Raw genomic sequence first — 25,718 nt, forward strand, 5'->3', positions numbered from 1 at the left:
TGGGTCTCTGGATTAACAGTCCAGTGCTAATACCACTAGGCCATCACTTCGCCAAGGATAATCCTTGACTCTCAGTCAAACTGCCTTTCCTGCTCATCAACAACAGTTCTATTAATGAAAACAAAAGATGTACTATGCTAAAAAAGAAACACCGTCTCCAAGCTTATTCTCTATGGTTACTCACTGCAATGTGCTGGGGATTAATTGCTAATACATGGAGACACTTGGCTATTTCTAGACGGATGGCAATCCCATTGCGGCTTGAGAAATAGTCAGCAGTCTTGTTACCTGAAAAATGTTACGTAAAGAGATCAAGAAAAGGAAAACTGAGTAAACAACCTGATTAAGATAATGTCTCAGAAATTGCTTAGGATTGGACGTTACAGTGACAAAAATAATCATTTCTTGTGGTAATATTTGTAGAGATAAGTCTTCAGATCTAGGGGGGAGCAATAGGATCGGAACATCAGGAGTACCATGCTCCTCACTCATCACCACTCAGCCCCAGTATTAAGAATATAGAGCTCATCTGATTATTGTTCACAGGCTTTCCACCTGATAGGCAGCCTGATAGATTGACTTGGCTAACAGGGAGGCTGTGACTCAAGGCAGAGGTGGGTGGATTTGGAGGAGGTGTAGGAAGGTGAGCAATGGTGATGTTTGAAAGGAGTGATCGTGACCAGAGTGAGAGGCTGGTGAAGATTAGCAATCAGAGATTGTGAAAGTGAAGGTTGGATAGATCGTGGCAAGGCAAGTGATTCATGCTGAGGGTGATCATTGAGATGGAGACAAAGTTTCTCATGTTAGGCAATAATTAAAACACCTCTACTGACCTTAGCCCAAAAGCAGTGCCATAAATGCTTATGATCAACCTTTCTCACACTCCCTTTCCTATCAGGTTTCCCATGACTAAGGAAAGTCTACCTGACAGGAATTAAACAAAAAACTCTTTAAAATGGAGATAAGGTGCTTCCTGGGAGAGTTTCAATGATGCACCCATCTCCCTTCATTGACTGGGTTAGCTTTTACTTGCCCCACCTCTGTTAAAGCTAGAATTAGGTAGATTCATGGTGGTTTGGGACTAGAATTGAAAGTATTCAATTTTATGTCTCACTTAAACTAAACTACCCAATTTTGAGAGTTAAAAATGTCCCCACTAGTGTTGATCATGGAGCAGCAGGGATGGAGTGTTGGGAAATCTGAAAGAATTAACCATCCCACCCAAACATACAATGAGGCTTATTTGAAAGCAGAGGATTTGCTGCAGCAAGTTAATGAAGAGCAAACGTGCAGGGAAAAACAAAACAAAAATAGTTTCAACAGTTCAGCTAATATATTGGGCAAGGCACCAAGTTGAAGTAATCCATAAACACTACTGCAAATTCAACTGCGGTTACTGAGGATAGCCCAGAGATGACTCATGGGTAGAGGGGTGTCTGATGGACAAGATATCTCATACTGGTATGTTGCGGTAAATGAAATGTAAAGATGCTGTGAGTTTACAGTTGGATAAACACATGAAATACTTCTTTGAGCCAATAATATGACTAGCACATGGACTATGAGGTATTCATAAATGTATGTCAATTACACATAAGGTAGCTCTTCAGTCAATTTCCAAATACAGGCATTGATGTGTTTCCCGAACAAAAACAGCTGGATATACTATATGCTATATTTAGCAACCTTTGGGCACCCTAAAATGCTTTACAGCCATTGAAATGTGTTATTTGGAAGAATATTCACTACTGTAATGTCTTTAAATTTGATTTGTACATGGCAAGCTCACACAAACAACAATGGGACAAAGACTAGATAGGCTGCCGTATGATGCTGGTTGAGGGGCAAAGGCTGGTCATGAGCACTGGGGAATGTCCATTCACTTCTTTAAACAAGTTTCTACACATCTGGAAGGGCAGGCAGGGTCTTAGTTTAACATTAGGGTGGAAGGTATAGGGGGGATGTCAGGGGTAGGTTCTTTACCCAGAGAGTGGTGGGGGCATGGAATGCGCTGCCTGTGGGAGTGGCAGAGTCAGAATCATTGGCAACCTTTAAGCGGCAATTGGATAGGTACATGGATGGGTGCTTAAGCTAGGACAAATGTTCGGCACAACATCATGGGCCGAAGGGCCTGTTCTGTGCTGTATTGTTCTACGTTCTATCTATGTTCTATAATATTTTTAAAAACTGCACCTATAACAGTGACTCATCCCGTTGTGCAACACTGAAATGTCAGCTTAGATTATGTACTCAGGTCTCCAGAATAAGCCTTTGATTCAGAGGAAAAAATGTTACAAATAAATACAGAATTACCTGTGGCAAGACAACATATGGCTACAATCATTTGACAACATATTGTTGTGAAGTTGTCGAATACATCCATTTTAAAATGGTTCATGTGAGTTCTAATGGCTTGCATTTCCACAGCAGTTTACCCATTTCAAAGCATTTTACACCAAAGGTTGCTTCTAAGGGTTGACATGGAGACAAATATAGTATATTATGAACATTGGATTTTACAAATCAGTTATGCCTTAAAATTGAAGCATTGTAACAATTAGACATTCCATTTCGGCAAATGAACACAACAAGAAAAGTAGCCCAACCACGACTAACAAGATAAACTAAGGACAGAAATTCAATCATATAAAGTTGCCTGAAAAAGGAGCAAGCCTGAGGACAAGGAGTAAAAGAAGACGAAGACATTGATTAAGAGGGAAACATTAGAGATGAGTGTAAACTTGCAAGGTCCATTAAAACAGATTATAAAAGCTTTAATAACTATGTGTAAAGAAGAGGATTAGTGCAGAAAAATATAGGCCCCTTACATCTGAAATAGAACAATTGATAACAGTGAACAAGGAAATGGCAGGACATTTAAACAGCTACTTTAGTTGAGTCTTTATATAAGAAGCCACAAATAACCAACTAGAAATGCCAAGGAAACAAGTATTTACTCCAATCAAGCATTTGCAGGAGATTGGTATAAATAAAAAAAAAGTGCTGCTGAAAATATTAAAGAAACTGAAAGTAGATAAAATTCCAGGGCTGATAATTTATATGCCAGCTGGTATGGAAATAGTGAATGTGTTGACTGTTACCTTCCAAAATCGTATAGGTTCAGAACAATTGCAGCAGATTGGAGGGTGGCAAATATAATTCCACAATTTAGGAAAGAAGGGAGGGAGAAATCTGAGAATTATGGACCTAACATCAGTTATAGGAAAAAATGCTGAAATCTATTATAAAAGCTTCATAATAGGAAATTTAAAAACATAAATGGCATTACGCAAATTCAATATGAATTTATGGAAGGAAAATTGTGTTTGTCAAACCTACTAGAGTCTTTTGAGAATGTAGCTACTAGAATAGATGAAGGAGGACCAATGGTTGTGGTATATTTGGATTTTCAGAAAGCTTTCTGCCAAAGGCCCATCATCAGAGTATATCGAATTGGTAGTAATGTAGAAGCATTTCTTGAGAATTGACAAGCAGACATAAAACAGCGTAGGAATAAATTCATTTCTGAAGTGAAATGTGGTGGCAAGTTGATACCATAAGAACTAGTACTTGGGCCCCAGCTGTGCACTATATATATATCAACAATTTGGATGACAGATTCAAATGTAATATTTTTAAATTTGCAGATGACAAAAGCAGTAGGTGGAATTATAAGTTGTGTGGAGGATGTGAAGAGGCTTGCAGGCAATTTAGGTAAGTTGAGTGAGTGGGCAAATATGTGTCAGATACAATATAACACGGATAAGTGTGAAGCTGCCCACTTTGGCAGGAAAATCAGGTTTGGCAGAATATTATTTAAACGGTGATAGATTGGGAAATATTGATGTAGAAAGGGACCTGAATCCTTGTGCCTAGTCATTGAACGCAAGTGTACCAGTGCAGGAAGGCAAATGACATGTTGGCCTTTAGTGCAAGAGGGTTTGAGTACAGAAGCAAGGAAGTCTTGCTGCAGATGTATAGACCACACCAGAAGTATTACATACAGTTTTAGCCTCCTTATCTAAGAAAAGGTGTGCTTCCCATAGAAAGAGGGCAGCAAAGGTCAACCGCACTGATTCCTGGATGGCAGGTTTGTTGTATGAAGGGAGGTTGTGTCAACTCGGTTTATATTCGCTGGAGTCTAGAAGAATGAGAGGGAATCTCATTGAAACATATAGATTCTAACAGGACTGGAAGGACAGGATGCAGGGATGATGTTTTGCGAGGCCAAAGAGTCCAGAACAACTCTGGATACATGGTAGACTGTGTTGGAGTGAGGTGTTAATCTATTTCTTCACTCAGTGGGTGGTGTACCTGTGGCAGTCTGAACCATAAAAAGCATTGGAAGACAAGTCACTGAAAATAGTTAATAAATAAATAAATGGGTTTCTAGAGGCCAAATGTATAAATGGGTATGAAGAGATTATGATATCGATATAGAGATTGAACCATGATCATGATGAATATTGGAGCATGCTCATTGGGCTAAATGGCCTTCTCACATTCCAGGGGCTGAATCTTCTCAGGTCCTAAACGATGTGAATTTTGGCATGAAATTTGGGAAAAGTGGATGAGATATTGAGCAAAACACTTCTCAAGTCAAGAGGAAAATGTCATATTTTCCAACCAAGTCCTGGACATCAAGATGAGATTCAATGAATGGAGATCATTGCTAATGAACGCTGTCATTACTACCTGAGCCCACTTCACTAATATGAAGGCTCCCATTCTCCCACTCACCAATAATTGCTGATATGGAAGTCAGTGACAATACCTGGTGAGTCTGGCTCGCCACTTGTTCCTCCAAACTCCATCTTGCACAGCAGCACCAATATCTCAATGTAGTTCAATGGGCAGCATCTGAATACATTCGTGTCCATAGACATTGGCATTTGATATGTAATAACCTCACTATTTCATTACAGCACATTACCAATCCATTTATGGTACACTTTTGCATTTCGATGTTGCACTTTGGCGTGCACGGCATCTTTTATTGTATATCTGCTGCAAGAACACTGTGCAGGGCTAGGCTGAGCCAGGCTTCATCTCAGGGCTGCTTGCTCACTCTCTGTGCCCTTCCACTTAACACCCTCCTGGATGGTCAGAGCACTTCTAGCTTCTCTTGCCTCCCCTTGCCTCCATGTGTTTAGCCCCTCAGCCAGACCTTAAAGGCTAACAGTACTATTGGGCTCCCTTGTCTTTTAGCACAACACAAAGCCAGGCAGCTTATTATTGAAACACAGCAATATAGAAACAGAAGATAGGAGCAGGAGGAGGCCAATTGGCTCTTCGAGCTTGTTCCACCATTCACCACAATCATGGTTGATCATTCAACTCAATAACCTAATCCTGCTTTCTCCCCATAACCTTCGATCCCATTTGACCCAAGTGCTTTATTTTGCTGCTTCTTGAAAACATTGAAAGTTTTGGCACCAACTACTTCCCATGGTAATGAATTCCAAAGGCTCACCACTCTTTGGGTGAAGAAATGTTTCCTCATCTCCGTCCTAAATGGCCCACCCCGAATCCTCAGACTGTGACCCCTGGTTCTGGAGGCACCAACCATGGGGAACATTCTCCCTGCATGTACCCTGTCGAGTCCTGTTAGAATTTTATAAATCTCTATGAGATTCCCCCCTCACACATATGAACTCCAGAGAAAACAATTCTAACCTAGTCAATCTCTCCTCTTGTCCTGCCGTCCCTGGAATCAGCCAGGTAAACCTTCACTACACTCCCTCGAGAGCAAGAACATTCTTTCTCAGAAAAGGAGACCAAAATTGCACACAATATTCTAGGTATGGCCTCACCAAGGCCCTGTATAATTGCAACAACACATCCCTGCTCCGGTACTCAAAGCTTCTCGCAATGAAGGCCAAAATACCATTTGCCTTCTTTATTGCCTGCTGCACCTGCATATCTATCTTCAGCGACTGGTACTCAACCACACCCAGGTCCCACCCAGGTCTCCCTTTTCCCAACTTACAGCCATTCAGGCAGATGTCAGCACTTCTCAGTGTAGTTGATGTTCCAGCACCCTACACAGTAAACATATGTGCATATGCATCAACCAGTGGCTGTGTTTCAAAGCCGAAAGTGAGTAATCCTCAGTTCACTCAGCGGTTGGGTGAGGCGAGGGTCCCTCTATCAGTCAAAGATCCTGATCCAGTCAGTCAAGGTTAGTGTCTGTTCAATGTCCAGGGCTTTGGGGGTAGTCAGTTATCCACATGGGGCTGTCAGGGACAGGATCTCCATCTCACTATAGTCCATGGAGTGGGTCCCGGACTGTGTGAGAAATCTGGGGATTTGTGGATCATTAGTCAAGGATCTGGAGTGGTATCAAGCAACACGATTGGGGTAGGGAAGTAGGTTGGGTGGGGGGGCTAGGGTTTGCTGGGGAGTCAATGCTAGGGATTAGAGGTAGCAACCTTGGGAAACAAAAGGGGCAAGGGTTATGAAGATGGGAAAAGGTGACATCTGAGGGTGAGCTGGTAGTGTGTTGAGGGCATGGTAGGCTGTGACAGGGGAAAGGTGTGCATCACAGTGATGGGAACAGCTAAACTGATGCCTTAACCTTGATGCCAAATCCTCTGGACGAGCGAGACGTAGTGTGCCCACAGGCAGAGGATGACCAGGGATATTGACACTGAACAATGTCACCTGATGGAGTAGGACCCGTGACCTGAAGGGGGTGACTGGTCATCCTTTCCCAGCAGCCATCAAGATGGCAACTGCATTTTATGTGACTGATTACTGCCAAGGTATCACTGGAGTCCTGTCTGAAACTCTCAATTGACCACCCACAAATATATTAAGGCTGCTATTAATGCCATTTGTGCCCAATCATGCCAGTTCACCTCAATTTGCTAAGATAAGGTCAGTGCTGCAGCCTGACAGGAGGCTTAGCCAATGTAACTGGCATCCCCAAGGATCAGGTTGCTATAGAATGGGCTCACATTGTCTTGAGAGGACCATACCATAATGAAGTTGGTTCAACAACAGAAAAGGTGTCCATTCTATCAATGTGTATTTCATCTGTGACCATCAGTACTGCATCTTAGAAGTCTGCACCTTGTTCCCTGGGAGCTACCAAAATGTCTATATTCTTAAGAACTCTCACGTTCCTATTGAGAGGCTCAGAAACCTGACAAGGATGGTTACTGGGAGAAAAGGTAGACAGGTAGACCCGAAACTTCGACTTCTCCACCTTCTGATGTTGCCTGGCCTGCTGTGTTATTCCAGCCTCCTGCCTGTCTATTTTGGATTCTAGCATATGCAGTTTTTTTTGTTTCTACTGGGAGACAAGGGCTACCCTATGTGACCATGGCTGATGACTACATTGTGCATCTCACTGACTGAGGCTAAGTGCAGATCCAATGCAGGCAATTCTTCGAATAGGGCCATCACAGAGTAGACAATAGACCTCCTGAAGGTGAGGTTCCAATGCTTGGATTGTTCTGGGGCCCTTGCGGTCCACCCCAGTAATATGGTGCCACCCAATCCTAGTCTGTCATTCTCTGCACAACTGGAGCAGGCAGAGAGGGAAAGTGACAGAGGCTGAGGAACTGGGACAGCATGACCAGCATTCTGAGGAGAATGAGGATGAGGACATTGAGCGGGAGGGATATCATTTTTAGAATGATCAAGCCAAGCAGTGTTGGACACTACAGCCATACTGAAGTTAATTGACAGCCAGTTCAAGTAGATGAGAGCTGGGTATAGTAATGATTCATTGATCATAAAAAATTGCTAGTATTTGGCACAGAAGAAGCTTGTTTCTGCTGTAAGTGGCAAAGGGATCGTTTGTTTGTTTGATTTTTTTTAGCTTCTGTTGTTAAAAAATAAAGATGAATGTTTTGAATTGTTCGAAGTCTTTACTATATGTGATCTACAATGATAAGATGCTCAGCTACAGTAGGTATTCGGGAAAAAAATAACAGTTACATAAAGGGATATATGAAGGAACTTAGCTAAGGACAGATAAGCTGTGTGTATCAGAGTAGGAGAGCGCACTTGGACGTGCAAGTAAGCATCATGGTTGGCAGGGACATGGTGGGCTGAAATATTCTATGTTTTATTTGAAGACTTAAAGAAAAAGGAGTCAGTAAGATGGACTTGTTGTGGTTATCAGATCTGAGGACTCAGATCGACTTTTGCACAATATTGTAACCTTTGCCATAACAGAACAGGGAGAAGTGAGCTTGCTGGATGGACCTTCTCTGGTAATGCTAAACATTTGCCTAAAGTGTGATACCTGGCAAAAGAAGTTCTACCTCCATTGTCTACTACGGTTCTGAGGAAGGGTCTCTGAACCTGAAACATTAACTCTGATATATCTCCACAGATGCTGCCAGACCGGCTGAGCCTTTCAAGCAATTTCTGTTTTTGGTTCTGATTTCCAGCATCCACAGTTCTTTCAACTTTTGTATCTCAATGGTGTTAGTTAAGGCAAATGTACCATCTCTCTGCTTGAGTGCATTAATTGCCTGTGAAGCAGTGTTTGATCTATGCTGATGTTAGTTTGTTTGTTACAGCAAATGTCTTAAAAATATGGAATCTGGTTCCTTGCTAATATATCTACTTGTCACTGGAAAATTTAAGTTTTGGAATAGCTATTACTCACCACAAGGATCATAACAAGCGGCCAATTGTGCAAAGCAAGGTCCCATATAAAAGCATCTAACCTGTTTTATTTGAGATTTTCAGACAGAGAAGAATGTTGAGGCAAGATACCAGAAGAACTAACAGGATCTATGCACCTGATAGGTGACATGAGCTGACATTATTATTATTGTTAAGCAGAAGAGCTAAAGTATTATCATTCACTTAATGTAGCCACAAAGAATTTGGACTTCGTGACCTCACTAATTATCTTGTCAAAATCAAGATTTTAAGCACTTTCTGAATAAATGCAGTCCTTTCAACAACAATAATCTCCATTTATACAGTATCTCGCACAACATGTCTGAAAGATGGATTGACAGATACTGAGTTGGAGTATCGGGAAGATATTTGGGGTGGTGGGGGTGGGGAGGGACGCTGGTAGTAGAAGAGAGAAATTCCACAGTAGACACCTACTTAGAAGGGCGCCTGTTTGGGACAGAAGAATAACATATTCAGACTCTGGAGTGTAGATGATTTCATTTCATACATAACAGTGATCCTCAAGTTAAGAACTGAAAAAGAGTATTGTATGAAAGCTGCAGTGAAAGTGATATGTGAAAGAGTTAGTGTAAGCAAACATCCAAACGGTTCCAAAAGTGCATGCCAATTTACAAACCCACCCTCGATGCATCATGCCCATACTGAATTTGCACTATTGAGCTCTTGGCCTTGCCCAGGTAGACATATTCCAGCTGTTTAAGAGTGAGTGGCAACTTTGCGGACGTTCCATTTTCCATAAAGTGTCAGCAATTCTTAATAAGTCTCCCTGTGCTTTTCTCGCGCTCTTTCGAAAATGATTTATTATTTTTCAGAGATGGCTGAAATATTAGCAGAAAATAAGGACAAATATAAACATAACGCTTATTCATTCATAGGGCAAACAAAGTCAGTGCTGTGATGGGCAAAGGACAATGTTGCAATGTGTGGGGTGAAGCTAACACGTTTCACTGTCTAGTCACCTCCTCCCTTATTGAAATTTCCTAACTGTGCTCAGTAAAATCCATCCACAATTATACGATGAGTTCCAGGAAAGGTAGAATTTAACAACTATTTGTGGCTCAAGCAGGCGTGGTGGATCAGGGATAAAAACAGCTTCTCTCAATGGTACCTTATAATTGTCAATCTTTAAAATCTGAGGAGAGGGACCTGCTGGATCAGACACTGTCCTTTCACACTCTGGGACTGACTGGGACAGTGGGCCAGACACTGTCCTTTCACGCTCTAGTATTGACTGGGACAGCGGGTCAGACACTGTCCTTTCACACTCTGGGACTGACTGGGACAGTGGGCCAGACACTGTCCTTTCACGCTCTAGTATTGACTGGGACAGTGGGCCAGACACTGTTCTTTCACACTCTAGTATTGACTGGGACAGTGGGCCAGACACTGTCCTTTCAAACTCTGGGACAGGCTGGAACAGTGGGTCAGACACTGTCCCTTCACACCCTGGGACTGACTGGGACAGTGGGTCAGACACTGTCCTTTCACACTCGGGGACTGGCTGGGACAGTGGGTCAGACACTGTCCTTTCACACTCTGGGACTGACTGGGACAGTGGGTCAGACACTGTCCTTTCACACTCTGGTATTGAGTGGGACAGTGGGCCAGACACTGTCCTTTCACACTCTAGTATTGACTGGGACAGTGGGCCGGACACTGTCCTTTCACACTCTGGGTCTGGCTGGGACAGTGGGTCAGACACTGTCCCTTCACACCCTGGGACTGACTGGGACAGTGGGCCAGACACTGTCCTTTCACACTCTAGTATTGACTGGGACAGTGGGTCAGACACTATCCTTTCACACTCTGGGAGTGGGTACAACAGTGGGTAGCCTGCCAGTCTTTTATCTGGAATTACATAGCATAGTGGGTCAGATGTAGTCTTTTACGAGACAGTTTAATGTCAGTTCTATCCTGGATTTAGGGAGCAAAAGTCTACAATATTTGCTGTAGTTACGTATGAGACGTTCTAGTTAGCTAGATCCAAATTTTCAGTCTTTGCAAGTACTTGGTATTGATTAGAGACATACAGTATTTTGTGGATCAAGGACAGAATTTTCTGCATCCAAGTTACATCAAGCCTTACAAGTCCCTTGATGGACTTCACTCATTAACTAACTTGCCAGATGGTAAGGTTGAGATCCCTCTAACTCTGTGTTTTACTCGTATTGTACCTAGTCTGGATATGCTTGATTGTGACATTGAATGTGAGTAGTTAATATTGATCCAGTTTCTCGAGTGAATGTCTTAAAGGAATAAAACTCAAGTTCTACTGGGAACACTGCCCAATGTTACCTGAATTAGCTCATTCTCAGCTCATTTAAAGCTTTTGCCATCCAATGCCAAATGATGACAATGTTCCATAACTCAGTTCCTTTCTCAGGATTTGGATGCCTGCCTTATTTTTCACCTTTTCTCTGGCAGCTACCAGATACGCCAGTGGACCCACATGACAGCTGGCTCTTGTTTGTAGAACACTCTGAGAAGGGGGTCAACGACAGGAAGAAGAACAAAGGAAGAGGTCGAAAATCACAGGTAATTGTTGGGTGGTGATGGATGAGGTGGGGAATTGACTTTGTGCCAGGCACAGTTTTCTTCCAGAGGTTAGCGTGAGAACAACTTGTTAGAAATTTTTTAAAAATTAACAGTTCTGTTGACAATTTAATATGAACTGAACCCAGAACATTAACAGAAGAGGAATTGGTTATCACTGTCAGAGTGGGTGGATTGGCTGGTGTACGTGGGAAGGAGACCTCACTGCTGGTCAAGGAAAGGTTTGCTTGCTTTTGAAGGATAACATCTAACATATGAGAGGCTGCTTTAAATGGGACAAATTTAGCATAGTCAAACAAAGAAATCTGGTACATCAAGCAGCTCAGGCAGACTGCCTAACCTGAGTAATTTTCACCGCAATATCTGTATATCTACACCCAGTGAACTGATGTATCTGCACTCCTAGACCTATGTATCTATCTATACCTCTGTATCTATGTACCTCCTTTCTTCAACTTGTGTGCCTGATAACTTGCACTAATAAAGCTCTTTGAATATAAAAGTCATGTATTGAGGTGCTGAAATGTCATTAACAAATCAGGTGTACCAGAGAGTGTGATGTTGAAATTCTTACAGCTCCTTATTCAACCCAGCATTAGATTCTATTGGATAGCACTCCTGTAACACACTATGTGATGGTTTCCAATGTTAAAAGGTACACACTGTTGGTATTGTTACAATGATAGACAGCATTGAAACAGTTATGGAAGTCTGTCAATATGTTACCAGAATAACTCGAGAGATTGCCATAAGAAGATGTCTGATGTGAAGTATAAATGTAAGTAAAGTGTATAAATGTGAAACAACATATGCAAACATGTAATTAAGCAACAGGAATAGAATACTGAACCTGTAAAGCCTGCTCCATTATTCACACATTCTTAGAAAATATATGTTGCCACAGCAACTCAGACTTCTTGGGGGTTCTAGTTGACTGGACGATTGGTGTGAATCAAATTGGTGCCATAAGGAGCCAAGAATTTAATCCATGCTCCCACTGGAGTGGATTTGGAATCTGCCTCCTTGCTCTAATCATCACGGAGATTGTGGTACAGTGGAATGGATCTGCCTTTGGACAGAGACTAGAAGAATTAATGAAGAAGATAGAGAGCAATATATCTAAGTTTGCCAACAATACAAAGCTAGATGGGAATGTAAGTTATGAGGAGGATGCAAAAAGGCTGCAACATGTTATAGACAGCTTCAGTGTGTGGCAGATGAAGTATAATGTGGGCAAGTGTGAGGTTATTCACTTTAGTAACAATAATAGAAAAACATTTTTTTAAAAAAGGCATGAATTTCTAAATGTTGATGTTCAGAGACCTTCGACGTTCTCATACAAGGAAGACAGAACATTAGCTGATAGGTACAAGAAGGGATGCAGGAAGTTAAGCTTTATGGCATGTTAAGTTTTCTTACAGAGGGATTGAGGTGCTAAATAAGGAAGTCTTACTCCTATGTTATAGGGCTTTGGTAGGGCCACGATGAAGTATTGTATCCACATCTGCTTGCCTGCCTGGCAATGCATCAAAGGTTTCCAGAGAATTTCCTGAAATAAAAGGCGGGCCTGTGATGAGAGGCTCAGTAAATTGGGTCGATACTCTCTGGTGTTTAGAATAGTGAGGAGGTCTCATTGAAATATAGAAAATTTCGAAGGGGCTTGACAGGGTAGATATAGGGAGGTTGATTCCCTTGCCTGTAGAATCTAGAACAACATGGGATGATCAATTAGAACTGAAATGCGGAGGCATTTCTTCAAATGTTGGGCTCTGGATCATTGGAATTGTCTACCCCAGAGGTTTGTAGATACTCCATTGTTGAGGATACTCAGTGCTGCAATAGGCCATTGGTGTCTCAGGGATGTGGAGAGTGGGTGGAGAAATTGAGTTATGGCAAAAGATCAGCCATGAACTTAATGAATGGTGGAGTAGCGTGCAAATCTGTACAATCATTTTCTGCTCCTGTTCCTGCCATTTTTATGTTCTTATGTCCTGCATAAGCCATCCATGTAAGAGCTGAGCTGGTGGAGAAGGTCATAGAATCACAGAATCCCAACAGTGCGGAAAAGGGCTATTAGGCCCAACAAGTCCACACCAACACTCTGAAGAGTATCCCATCCACATCCATTCTCCTACCCTATTACTTTACACTTACCCCTGCACCTAACCGACACATCCATGAATGCCATGGGCAATTTAGCATGGCCAATCCACCTAACCTGCACACCTTTGAATTTGGGAGGAAACCGGAGCACCCGGAGGGAAACCCACATAGACACAGGGAGAATGTGCAAAGTTCACACAGACAGTCACCCGAGGCTGGAATCGAACCCAGGTTCCTGACACTGTGAGGCAACAGTGCTATCCACTGAGCCACCGTGCCACTCCAAGATGCTGCACAGTGACTGAAGAGCTAATGTTTCAATCCATACAGCACAGACTGAGTAACAATTGTTTTCCCTTTTTGTTCTGCAGCATGGTCTTCCAGGGCCACCAGGCCCGCCTGGACCCCAGGGCCCTCCAGGAGCTGTTGTCACACAGGAAGTGCTACTGAAAGAATTCAAAGAAATGCTGAAAGGTAAAGTCATGTGATGGTTCAATAATTACAATCACAATAAACAATCATATCTCACACAAGTGAGACTGTTGTATGTGCCCACACATTCTCCATCACCAACAGTGAGGATTTCCAATTCCAGTGTGATACGAATGTTTATAAGATATTTAGACAGACATGAACAGATAGAGAAGGGATGGGGGTGGTGGATATGGACTATGAACACGCAGATGAGATTCTATTAGAATGATATCATGTCTAGCACAGACAAGGTGGACCAAAGGATCTGTTCCTGCGCTGCATTTTTCTATCTTCTATTTAACCATTACTTCTTTACCTCAGCTTATCTACTTCTAAAATCTCATTCATGCCTTGTTGCAGCTGGACATGACAATTCTACTGCATTTGTGACCAGCCTTGAACACTCTTAAAACCTAGGCTCACCAAAACTCCACGGGCAGTGGCCGAACATAAATCACCTCGTTCATTCATTGCTCCTGCATTCATTGACCTACATTGGCTCCTGTTCCAACAACACCTCAACTTCAAGGTTGTGTTTTGAAATCTTTCATTGTTCTCAATCCTTGAAAGCTCTGAAATCTCGGCCAGTACTACTACCCTTCAAGATTTCTCCAATTCTGGACTCTAGCACGTTAACAATTTTCATTGCTCCACCAGTTGTAGCTTTTAGCTGCCCTGATCCTAAACTCTGGAATTCTGAAACCTCTCCAGAATTCTATCTCTCCCTCCCTTCCTTAAAGCCTACCTCAAAATTTTAGTCACCAATCCTTAGATGTCTCAGCATCAAATTTCATTGATAAATCTGTGAAGCAGCTTGGAATGTTTAATTGTTCAAAAGTACAATGTAAATGCAAATTGGTCTTGTTATAATCGACGATGGGGAGTTAACAACGAACATAAATGGGATGATAAAAAGTCATATTGAGACATAACATCTGAAATATAAAAGGATTTCAACAGACCTTGTGGGAGACCATATATAAAATAATAGGAGCTACATTAGCCATTGAAGACAATCATTAACATTAATGGGAGTGCCATAGAAATTGTAAGAGGTACTGACAGAATATTTAAAGTTTATCAGACTTGCATACTGTTGAGGGAGGTAGCTATGGATTGAAAGGAGATTGAAACATATATTAAAATTAATGGGATGGCAATGGAGACTGAGTGCAATAATACAGAAGAAGCTGTATTAAAAATTGAAGCAAGTACAATGAATGGGGCTGTACATAACCATCAGCACTGTGATATGGGTTGCAAAGTAGCAGTAAAGTCCAATTCATAATATCTGGAATAATAAAAATCCATCCAGTTTACTAATTACTTTTCAGGAAGGAAATGTGCCATCCTCGTCCAGTCTGGTCTCCATGTGACTGAGATCCACAGCAATGTGTTTGATTCTGAAATGGTCAACAGGCCAATCAGTTCATGGGAGATTAGGGATGAGAAATAAATCCTAATGATGCCTGCATCTAAGAAAATAATCATTTTTAAAAAGCAACTGTTGACATTATAAACCTATCTATTTTCTGCAACTTTTTTGCCTTTGCCCTCAATACCTGACACTTTCCAGTTTGGCATCACCAATTTATTTTAACGTTCTGTCCTGTATGTCCATGGCCAAATTATGTGGATATGTGTAACAGTTATAATCCAGATCTCCTACCCACTGTTCTTGCTAGGCAAGCTGCTTATCATAGAACATAGAACAGTACAGCTCAGAAACAGGACATTTAGCCCACCATGTCAGCACTGGCCATGGTGCTATTCAAAACTAATCCCATCTGCCTGCACATAGCCTGTATACTTCTGCTCCCTGCCTGTCCATGTGTCTGTCCAAATGCCCCTTAAATACATCCCCACTCTCAGCCTAGAGTATCTCCATTGTACTCCCTTAGCAGCCAGAACAGCCTTCCTTAGATATGGAAAACAAAACTGCACACATTATTCCAGACTGCATCTTACCAAGGTCCTGAGTAGCTGCAGCAAGTCTTCCTTGCCCCTGCACTAAAGTCATCTTGCAATGAAAGCCAACTTACCATGCAGCTTCCTGACTATTTGCAGCACCTGTTTCCAATGACTGGTACACTAGGACATCCAGGTCCCTTTATATGTTAACGCTTCCCAAGCTATCACTAGTTTTTAAAGCAAAACTCTTTCATTCTATTCTTTCAGCCCAAGTGGATAACTTCATAATAAAATGCCACACATTTGCCCTCTCATATAACTTGTCAAATCACCCTGAACCTTCTCTTCTGGCTCCTCACTGCTCTCCATTTCTCCTAGTTTCTGTCGTCATCAATTTTGAAATAATGCATTAAATGTCTACATCTAAATCATCGCCATATTTTGTGAATAGCTAGCATCGAAGCACTGATCCTTGTGGTACACCACTGGTCAAAGAACACAAATAGCTCAACTTAAACATTACAAGAAGATTCCCAACGTTATTCAGATTAGGCTTGAATGAACAGATACATTGACCTCCTGTGTTCAACTGAAGTTGATTTTTCTTCTGCAGAAGTGGTTGAAGAAAGAAATAGGATCACATTGCAGGAAAAGTGCCGGGAATGTCCAGGAATTCAGGGTGGTCTGGCATTTCCCCCGCTGTTACCCAGGGAAATGGGCCCGTATCATAGGCTGGAGGCAGCCTTTTACTGCAAACTAAAGGATGACCTTGTGATGAACAGAAAGAGTTTGAGGGAGCTGAAGAATTTTCATATTGTGAGTGGTTTTTCAACTTGCATGACCAGCATAGCTTAAACTCCTACACTAATATTATTGAGCAGTAAGAATGTATATAAAAAAGTAGAAATAATGTATTGCATTAATGTATGAGGCAATCATTTACGTGCGAGACTCGGATGGTTCCATAACCTCTTAATTTAACACTAGGCCATAGCAAAAGGAAATGCACCAATCTTTCTCACCCAATCTCCTCCAGGTCCATTATTCTGGGTTAGAGGTCACACAATACTGAAGGCTGGCACTCATGAGAGATGGATTCTCATTCTATGCATCCTGGAAATTCTTGCTTTGTTGCAGTGGACCTGCTTTGCAACAGCATACAAGGAGCTCTGAATCCAATTCAGTGGATGTAGATCACCAAAGAAGAATATGGCTAAGCTTTCTGTAGGCCTTAGTGAAGCTGAGAACCACATTGTAGGTATTTGATGTCGAAGTAGAGAGAAAGGAGGCCCACAGTACTGCCATTCCCCATTTATGTCAACAACTTGAACTGGGAAATTAGAAGTATGGTTTCAAAATTTGTGGATGATACCAAGACAGGGATTATAATCAATTCTGAGCAAGACAGTGAAAAAAAATACATGAAGATGACAATCAACTTGCAGAATGAGCATGTTCTTGGTGAATGACGTTTAACAAGAAGTGTAAGGTAGTTCATTGTGATTGGAAAATTAAGGAGGATACATACCCTGTGGAAAGAAGAACTTAAATAGTGTAAAGATGCAAAGGGATCTAAAATTACAGATTCATAAATCATTGGTTAATAAATGTAAAAACATGTAGCAATACCCACAAGTCCATTCCGGAATAGAATTCAATAAGAGATGTAGCTTGGAGTCTAGTCAAGTACAGTGGGGTTGTCTGAACTGTAACATATGAGGTTTTATAAGAGAAGGGCACAGAGAACTGAAGAAGGTGCAAAAGAGATTTACAATTGTGATACCAGACCTTAGAGAATATAACTATCAAGGAAATGCTAAATGGGCTGGCATATTTCTCTTTAGTAAAGAGAAGGCTTAGAGGCAATCTAATAGGCATCGTTAAAATTATAAAGGGCTGCAACAGAGTAGACATAACAACCTATTTTCACTTGTAGGAGAGACTAAAACCTGGGTCCATAAATATAGGATGTTACTAATAAATCCATTTGGCAAATAAAGAGAAACATATTTACTCAGAGAGAAGTTAGAATGTGGAACTCATTATCTGCAAGTAATAGTTGCAGCAAATAGCATAGATGTATTCATGGGGAACTAAGTACATGCAGGAGGAAGAAAGGAATAGAAAGTTAGGAGAGAGTTAGATGAAGAAGGAAGCTCATGTAGAGTATTAACAGCAGGATGGCCTTATTGGGCCAAATGGCCTGATTCTGTAAATAGTGTAATAGAATTCTTTGACATTTTCCATCCCAGTTGGAAGATTGCCTGGCTATCCCCTTGGAATTATTAGCATATGATACCAGGCATGGATCGGAGGGACAATAGTCTTAGCTCCTCACTGATGTGTGGGGGATGGAGTTCAGTGGTTCTGCTGGATGGAAAGAGTGAAGCTATGATGGAAACGTTGTGACTGACTTCACCACCTGATTCCTTTCCAGTTTTTCCTGATGTCCCAACTCACTTGACCTGCACATGCGAGGGTCTAATCTCAGTCCAATCCAGATAGATGGATCAGAGGTCCCCTTTAAATTGCTGTAAGAATATAACGTGAGCCCAGCCAGATTGCATTTGATCCACAATCTCCATTCATGATAATAATAGGTACTTAACACCTTAGCCTATATTCCATGGATCAACAACAGTTTGCCCCATCGTTTTGAAGCAGTCTAACGACTTTGTAAAAAATGCATGCAGTTAGAGGACTGTCGGTTCTTAAGAATTTAATGTTTAATGTTTGTGAGTTGGATGCACCTTGTTATTTAATGTGTCTGCTTCCTTTCAGCCTGAGCAGGATGGTGTGTTCCTGCGAGGGATCGGCCTGAATCTGACTACTGGCCAATACGTGGCCCCAATGGCAGGATTCTACCAGTTCTCAGCCAACCTACATATTGGTAAGAAGATCAGGAAAGCAATTAATTGTGCGAGAGTGAATAGACAGCTGGATGCCTGTCCGTAAGGGATGTTTATTCAAGAAATATTGTTTGCTTACGCATCTTATTCAAAGCTCACACAGCTCTGATAAGAACAGTCAAAATGTCTCCAGCTGCGATAGATAAGATTTTACCTTCTCTTTGAAATTTCTCATTTCTGCGGAAACGAATATGGAGCTGGTTTGCTGCCATAGTAGAATTTGTGCTTCTTTTCAAACCATGTTGTATCTTCAACTCACAGCAAAAAAATGGCATTCATGTTCAAGATCGCCAAAGGAAAGGCAACTCACCCTCTAAAGTAATGGGAAAACACACAAAACAAATGATGTTCTCTGGATTCTATGAAGAATAGAAAATAGGAATTGCTTTCCAGGCAGTAATTCCATGTCAGTTTGATGCCTGATGCTGAAACTCTCTTGAGCTTGGTGTATGTGTAGTGAAATATCTTTGTTCTGTCAGTGTTTTGGGTTTGATGGTTTTAATTATGCATCGCTTGGATGGTGCATGATTGAGCTATTTGAGATAACAATTTGACACACATTGGTTTGGGGTGTGTTTTGTGCATTGTCCTCTCCTTTGTTTATTTTCCATGTTCCTGCTTATTTCCTATTGACCGTGTGGAATCTATTTGCAGTGATGAGTATCGACCGATCTTATTCTGAACTTTAAGCTCATTTTAATTTTTAAAATTGGACATTAAGGGGCTGTAAAAGAAGGCTGCCTGCAGATAACATGACTTATTTTATGGACTATGCTAAGCGTGTTGTTTAAAGTTCATCTGATGTAGCAATCAGTCTCTTCACTAAAGAATGAAAAGAAAGCTGACAACCTGCTGTCACCCTTCACTTTACCAGACCCTCACTTCAATTTCAAATTGTTGAATTTATTCAAATACCACAGCCCATCCACGTAGGAGACTGGAGATCACAAATCAGACACTGAGCTAATAAAATCTGTAAAAGCATTTTGTGTGTGTGTGTCAGGTGGAGAGAGAGAGAGAGGGAGAGAGCAAGAATTGAGAGTATGTGGTGTGCTTAATCAGTGCAGGTGTGTGAAAAACAAAACCAACCTTCTTCACATCTAAATTAAACCAAAAACTGGAATTATTTGATTGGAATACACATTTCTAGGGGAAGGAAACACCCTGTTCTTATAATTAAAAATATCCTGATTACAGTCAGTATCAGAACACCTACATTCTCACCTTGACAAGCTAGAGCAGTGACCAGAGGGCAATAGTTTACAAAAGGGCTGGAATGTGACTAGTATAAGACAATGTGAGAAGTTATATTTCAATTGCTAAACAGCAGAAAAGATAGCAAGTAACCCGAATGGTATCAATTCTACCACATGGGACTCCAACCAATTACACATCTTGCCCTCCCCCCCAACCACCTTTGGCTGTAACCTACCCTCTGGGCTGATGAGAAGAGCATTTTGGATTGTGTCGAGTAGTTTGAATCATGCAGCTACTATCAGAGTGTTGGAAATGCTATCCACTGAGCCAAAGGATCCATTCTCTTCAGATGAAGTACCTCCACTTAAAAGGGAACAGAAAGGTTCATTAAGTGACAATGAAAATGTTGAAAACACACGGCAGGTGAGGCAGTTTGATGGAGAAGGGAAGTAAGTTAAGTTTTTCAAGTCAATGATCTTTCATCAGAACTGGGGAAGGAGAAGAATGTAAGTGTTTTGCACCTGTAGAAGGGAGGAGGGACATGATATGTAATGGTGGCATGACGGCTCAGTGGTTAGCACTGCTGTCCACAGCGCCAGGGACCTGTGTTCAACTCCAGCCTTGGCCACTGTGTGTGGAGTTTGCACATTCACCCCATGACAGCGTGGGTTTCCTCAGGGTGCTATGGTTTCCACCCACAGTCCAAAGGTGTGCAGTTTAGGTGGATTGGCCTTGCTAAATTGTCCTGCAGTGCCCACAGATGTGCGGGCTAGCTGGGTTAGCCTTGGGAAATGCAGGGTTAAAGGGATAGGGTGGCCAGTGGCTCTGGGTGGGATGCTCTTCTGAGGGTTGGTGCAGACTCGATGGGCTGAACGGGCTTCTTTCTACATCGCAGGATTCCTATAGTTTTTTGATGGATGGCTCGGGAGCTGAAACGACAACAGGTTTCATGATATGATAGCCAAGAATCAGTGGAACTGAATATCATAAAGACATAAAAGCTGTATCCAGATGGAGTGTGAATGGCTGTCCAACAGCTGTCCAAATGTAACATGAAGGGATAAAGAACCATGACAAATCCAAACCAGCAAAAATAAGACATAGAACAAGATGGAGGAAAATACTTTGATCTAAGATTGTTGGCTCAGTGTTGAGCCCAGTGATCTGTAGGTGCTGTGCAAAAAGATAAGACGCTGTGCCTCAGGGTTGTGTTGAGTGCCCAGGGAACACTGTATAAGGTCAAAGACAAAAATGTCAAAGTGGGAGGAAGGTGGGGAATTAAAATGACAAGTAACTAAAAGCTTGGGGTTATCCTTGTAGACCAAATGCCATTCTCCAAATGATAAATGTATTTAAACTGAATTCAATCCACACTTTTATGTGAGATTTTTATTTCAACCAGCCACATTCCATAAAACTCATACGCCACTGATTACAAGCTCCCATATTCATACAGCCAATTTACACCCCAATTAACTCTTCCTTAATATGTCCATCACGTATTCCTTCATTCCATTATGTCTCAGGCATTTCTCAGATCATACTAGATGGCAACACTGAGTGCATATGTTTCACGAAGTCTAACTAGTCTACCTTCAGATTCCCTAATACAGAGGAGACTTGTGGTGAATACAGTAGGCTCGATTGTAAGAGGAACATGTCAACGCTTGTTTCTCCTGGAAGGAGTGTTTGGGGTCTTGGTCAGTGAGGAGGGAGAAAGTAAACGAACAAGCAATGCATCTCCTTTGCTTGTCTGCAGAGGAAGCCATAGAAAAGTAAGAGGTGATTGAGGCGTGGACCAGTGTGACCAGTTCCTATGGAATGCTGAGAGGAAAGGTCAAGGGAAGATGTGCTTGGTGTCTCACTGGAGATGGGAGAAATGGCAGAAGATGATCCACCACGTTGAGTAACATCTGTTTTTACAGTACAGAGTTTCTAGGCAGTCATGAAAACCAAAATGTAGTGACTCTGTCAGCTTCTCTCTGCAGAGGAAGTGGTAGATGCAGGTACAGTTACAATATTTAAAAGGCATTTGGACAGATAAAAAAAAAAGAGGGATATGGGCCAAACGCAAACAATGGGACCAGTTGGGAAACCTAGTCAGGATGGACGAGTTGGACCATGCTGTATGACTCTATGACTCTATCCAGGAATCAGAAAAGAAGCCTTTCGAAGGTCAACCTGACAGTTACTAAGCAGAGTGTTTCCTACATGAAGTGAAAAAAAGACTTCCAGGTTCAGCTTCTGAAAGAAATTTGAGTGTAATTACAGCTCGATGCAGTAGCCTGGAAATTTTCTGAAAATCTTAAAGGAGCCTTTTGAGGAGGAGCAACCTCCATACTCCAGGCAACATTTCTGCCTATCACCTCCCTCACCACTACCCACAAAGGCAATGGCTAGCTTTCCAAGCAGCAGCTGTAGTTTATACTCTGACATTCCTAAGATATGAGCCAATTACACTTCAGATTAAATAATCTTGTGTCAACAGTTTTCTGATCACTGCTAAGTTACTATTAGTGAATACAGTCCAAGACTAAGCACACACATTCACTTTCCTGCAAGTTGTCTTTCTGTAATCACATATGAAGGTAAAGTCACCGTAGCCCTACTCTCTCATTAGAGAGAGATGATTGGTGGGTGTCTTACCGTGAGGGTCACCAAATATCAGCCAAGGAGAAAGATTGAGAAAGTGAGTCTTTCATGGTAACCTCAGCTAGTGTAGGAATTAAACCCACGCTGTTGCCAACACTCTGCATCACAAACCAGCCATCCAGCCAACTGAACTAACTAACTGACCAATCCCTGTGTAGGACATAATGGACCGAGCAATCATTCTCTTTCTGATTTCGGAAGTCATTACCATGCGTAGACCTTGAGGCCTACACAGCCAGATAAAGCAAAATTGTGCAAACACTAACTAATTATTATCACCAGAGGATCAACATTTATCATTTACCATGTCATTTGTCTTATTCACATACGTCTTATTTCAAATCAATGAACAGGAGTTGGTCATTCAGCCCATCAAGCCTATTCTATTAGATCATGGCTGGTCATTTATCTCAATGTCACCTTCCAAAGCTATTCCCTTATTCCTCAATGCCATCAACAAACTCCTAATGTCACTGCGCTGACAGATTATAAGGCCTCCTGCTAATTCCAGGCAGCGCAGTTAAGACCTGTCAAGGCAAGGCGAGTTTGATTGATTGATTTTGATGTACATAACCAGTGAAGCAGTGCACTCTTTGTTCTGAACAATTCTGTACCAAAACGGCATAAAGAGTAGGCGAGTAGGAGAACCTAGTGGGAAGTGATATTCGGGATGAATCCACATCAACACGAGTGCCCAAGCCTCACTTGGAAGGAGTGGATGGCAGACATAGAGATGCACACACTGCTTTGCTGATTTTCAGCCAGACTCCTTTAAGGCAGAACATCCAGGAAGTTAACCTTTCATTTCCCCACATTGTGTATGGCCATGGTGGCATTGGCAGCTGAGCAAGAGGTGGAAAGGGCCACTCCAATTCCAGCTCAGACCCTACAGCTCTGCTGTGGGTGGGCACTTCACTGGAACTCCCTCATTGGAACTGAAAATCTTTTTGTTTTCACTGATATCAATGTGTTTCCTCTTTGTTTTTCAGAGCACAGAGAACACCAGAGAAGAAGGCACAGTAGACCACATGATAATATCCGAATCCTCATCTGCATTGAATCTCTCTGCCAGCATAATGCGTAAGTGATGATAATCCACTGTTGCCAAGGGACCATCAAACACAATTCTGCAGCGGAACAATAAGCAAATCCAACGAGATCTAGATCTCAGATTTAACACGAAGCGACCAGCAAAATTGTGAAGTGAATTAACAAAACATTCCTGATCACATTGATAATAGGCAAGGGACAGAAATAGTATTGTAGGATATGAAGAGAGGAGTAATTGATCCCTAGATTAAAAAGGGTCCTGTTAGCTTCATTTGTTTTTTTTTCTTATACAATCTTAGATTGTGTTTGGTTCTGACTTTCTTGTCCAGAGTTCCCAGAGAGTTGGATTTGAGAGGGGATGAGGATGGTGATGGTGACAGTGCTTGACAATGCCAACTCAGTGATTGATAGCACAAGCAGCCATATAACCGAGCCCAATGTCTTGTTCTGTTGGCATGAATGGAAAAGAGCATTGGACTGCTGTAAAATATGGAACTGATTTGCTATCTCCCAGTTTTTCATTGTTATCCACAATCTTTTTCACCTCCAAGATATCATCTGGTGCAGGGCGACTCCATCTCAATGCAGAGATGATGCATTTTAGTAAGAAGACTATTCAAAGGCAATACAAAATAAGCAGTGAAATAACTCTTCAGAGGCTGGCATTTTATCATCAATAGACTTTGACAACAGCATTGTATCTCACTGAATCAGGCATCTGGATCTCAACATCCCTGATATTTATCGTTTTAGTCAGCTCACATACTCACACAGACCTTCTCTCATAGCCACATACACTCTCTCACACACACACACTTGCACTCTCTCACAGGCATATACTATCTCACACTCACACACACTCTCTCTCAAGCACAACACACTCTCTCCCCCTCTCACTCCCCCCACCCACAAACACACACACAAATCCCTCTACAGGTACATTCTATTTTGTTCAAAAAGCACACAATCTGGAGACAGTCAGTCAATGTAGCATCTTGTAAATTCCTACTTTGGAAATAAAACCAGTCTGGCTCCAATATGAGATACAAACTGACTTGAAACAGGGCCTCACACCTAAAATGCATTGTCTGATCTAAAGTGTCACCTTCATTCTGATGTGAAGGAGCTGATGTTGGACTGGGGTGGACACTGTTAAAAGTCACACAACACCAGATGATAGTCCAGCAGGTTTATTTGGAAGCACTAGCTTTCAGAAGTTTTGGACTATAATCTGGTGTTGTGTGGTTTTTACTGTAATTCTGATAAAATTTGAAGTTATCCTCGTGCAGAGATTTACATATTAATCAGGCAAAAGTTGCACCTCCATTCTAACTGACTAAAGACCTACTAACCATCTAGGTTTGTTCAATACATTCACATAAGTTGTATGACCCTTTGACCTTTTGCTATAAATTCTGTGCCTGATGTATTCTCTCTCACTAGTGGCCTGAACAAGGAGTGGGGCTCTAACAAGTAAACCTGTTGGACTGTAACCTGGTGTTATGTGATTTTTGACTTTGCTGACCCCAGTCTAACATTGGCTCCTTCACATCATGACTGGATCAGATTAACAGCCCCAATCAGGGAACTCACATTCTATGAGGATCAAGCTAGTTGACTTTGTGGCAACCACCACAGGGATACAATTCTAAATAGGAGGCAGGCATACAGGAACCTGAGTGTATACATGCACAGATTGTTGAAGGTGGCAGGACAAATGAAGAGAACAATAAGTAAAGCACATGGTTTACTCAGCTTTATTGATAACAGTAGGGAGTACAAGAGTGGAGAGATGATGATGAACATGTACACATCACTTGTTAGTTCTTAGCTGGAGTGTTGTGTACTATTGTGGTTGCCACACCATATGAAAGATGCGAACGCATTGGAGAGAGTCCAGTAACGATTTGCAAGCATACTTCCAGGAATGAGAAACTTCAGTAATGAGGATTAATTGAAGAAATTGAGACTGTCCTCGTTGGAGTGAAGAGAGGAGATTTAATAAAGGTTTCCAAATTCACAAGTGGGATGGACAGCGTAGATGGGGAGAAGCTGTTCCTACTTGATAAAGGAACAAGAACAAGAAGGCATGGCATTAAAGTGATGTGCAGAAGAAGCAAGGGTGAAGTGAGAAATAACTTTTTCACACCACAAGTGGTTAGGGTCTGGAATGCTCTACCTGCAAGTGTGGTGGAGGCAGCT

At 41.8% G+C, this 25,718-nt stretch overlaps 1 protein-coding gene across 2 annotated transcripts in view; it reads left to right on the forward strand.

The window, feature by feature from the left end:
* LOC122555748 (erythroferrone-like) overlaps positions 1-25,718 on the forward strand; it is an 89,106-nt gene that overhangs the window by 24,053 nt on the left and 39,335 nt on the right. For both annotated transcript variants that reach the window (XM_043701830.2, XM_043701831.2), the window contains exons 2-6: positions 11,092-11,202; positions 13,695-13,797; positions 16,322-16,524; positions 18,490-18,598; positions 23,456-23,546. In XM_043701830.2, the coding sequence (XP_043557765.1) occupies positions 11,092-11,202; positions 13,695-13,797; positions 16,322-16,524; positions 18,490-18,598; positions 23,456-23,546 (617 nt within the window). The remainder of the gene's footprint in view (positions 1-11,091; positions 11,203-13,694; positions 13,798-16,321; positions 16,525-18,489; positions 18,599-23,455; positions 23,547-25,718) is intronic.

Source organism: Chiloscyllium plagiosum, unplaced genomic scaffold, assembly GCF_037043375.1.
Source record: "Chiloscyllium plagiosum isolate Xiang-an unplaced genomic scaffold, Cpla_swu_hap1 HiC_scaffold_13, whole genome shotgun sequence".
Classification (NCBI taxonomy): Eukaryota; Metazoa; Chordata; class Chondrichthyes; order Orectolobiformes; family Hemiscylliidae; genus Chiloscyllium; species Chiloscyllium plagiosum.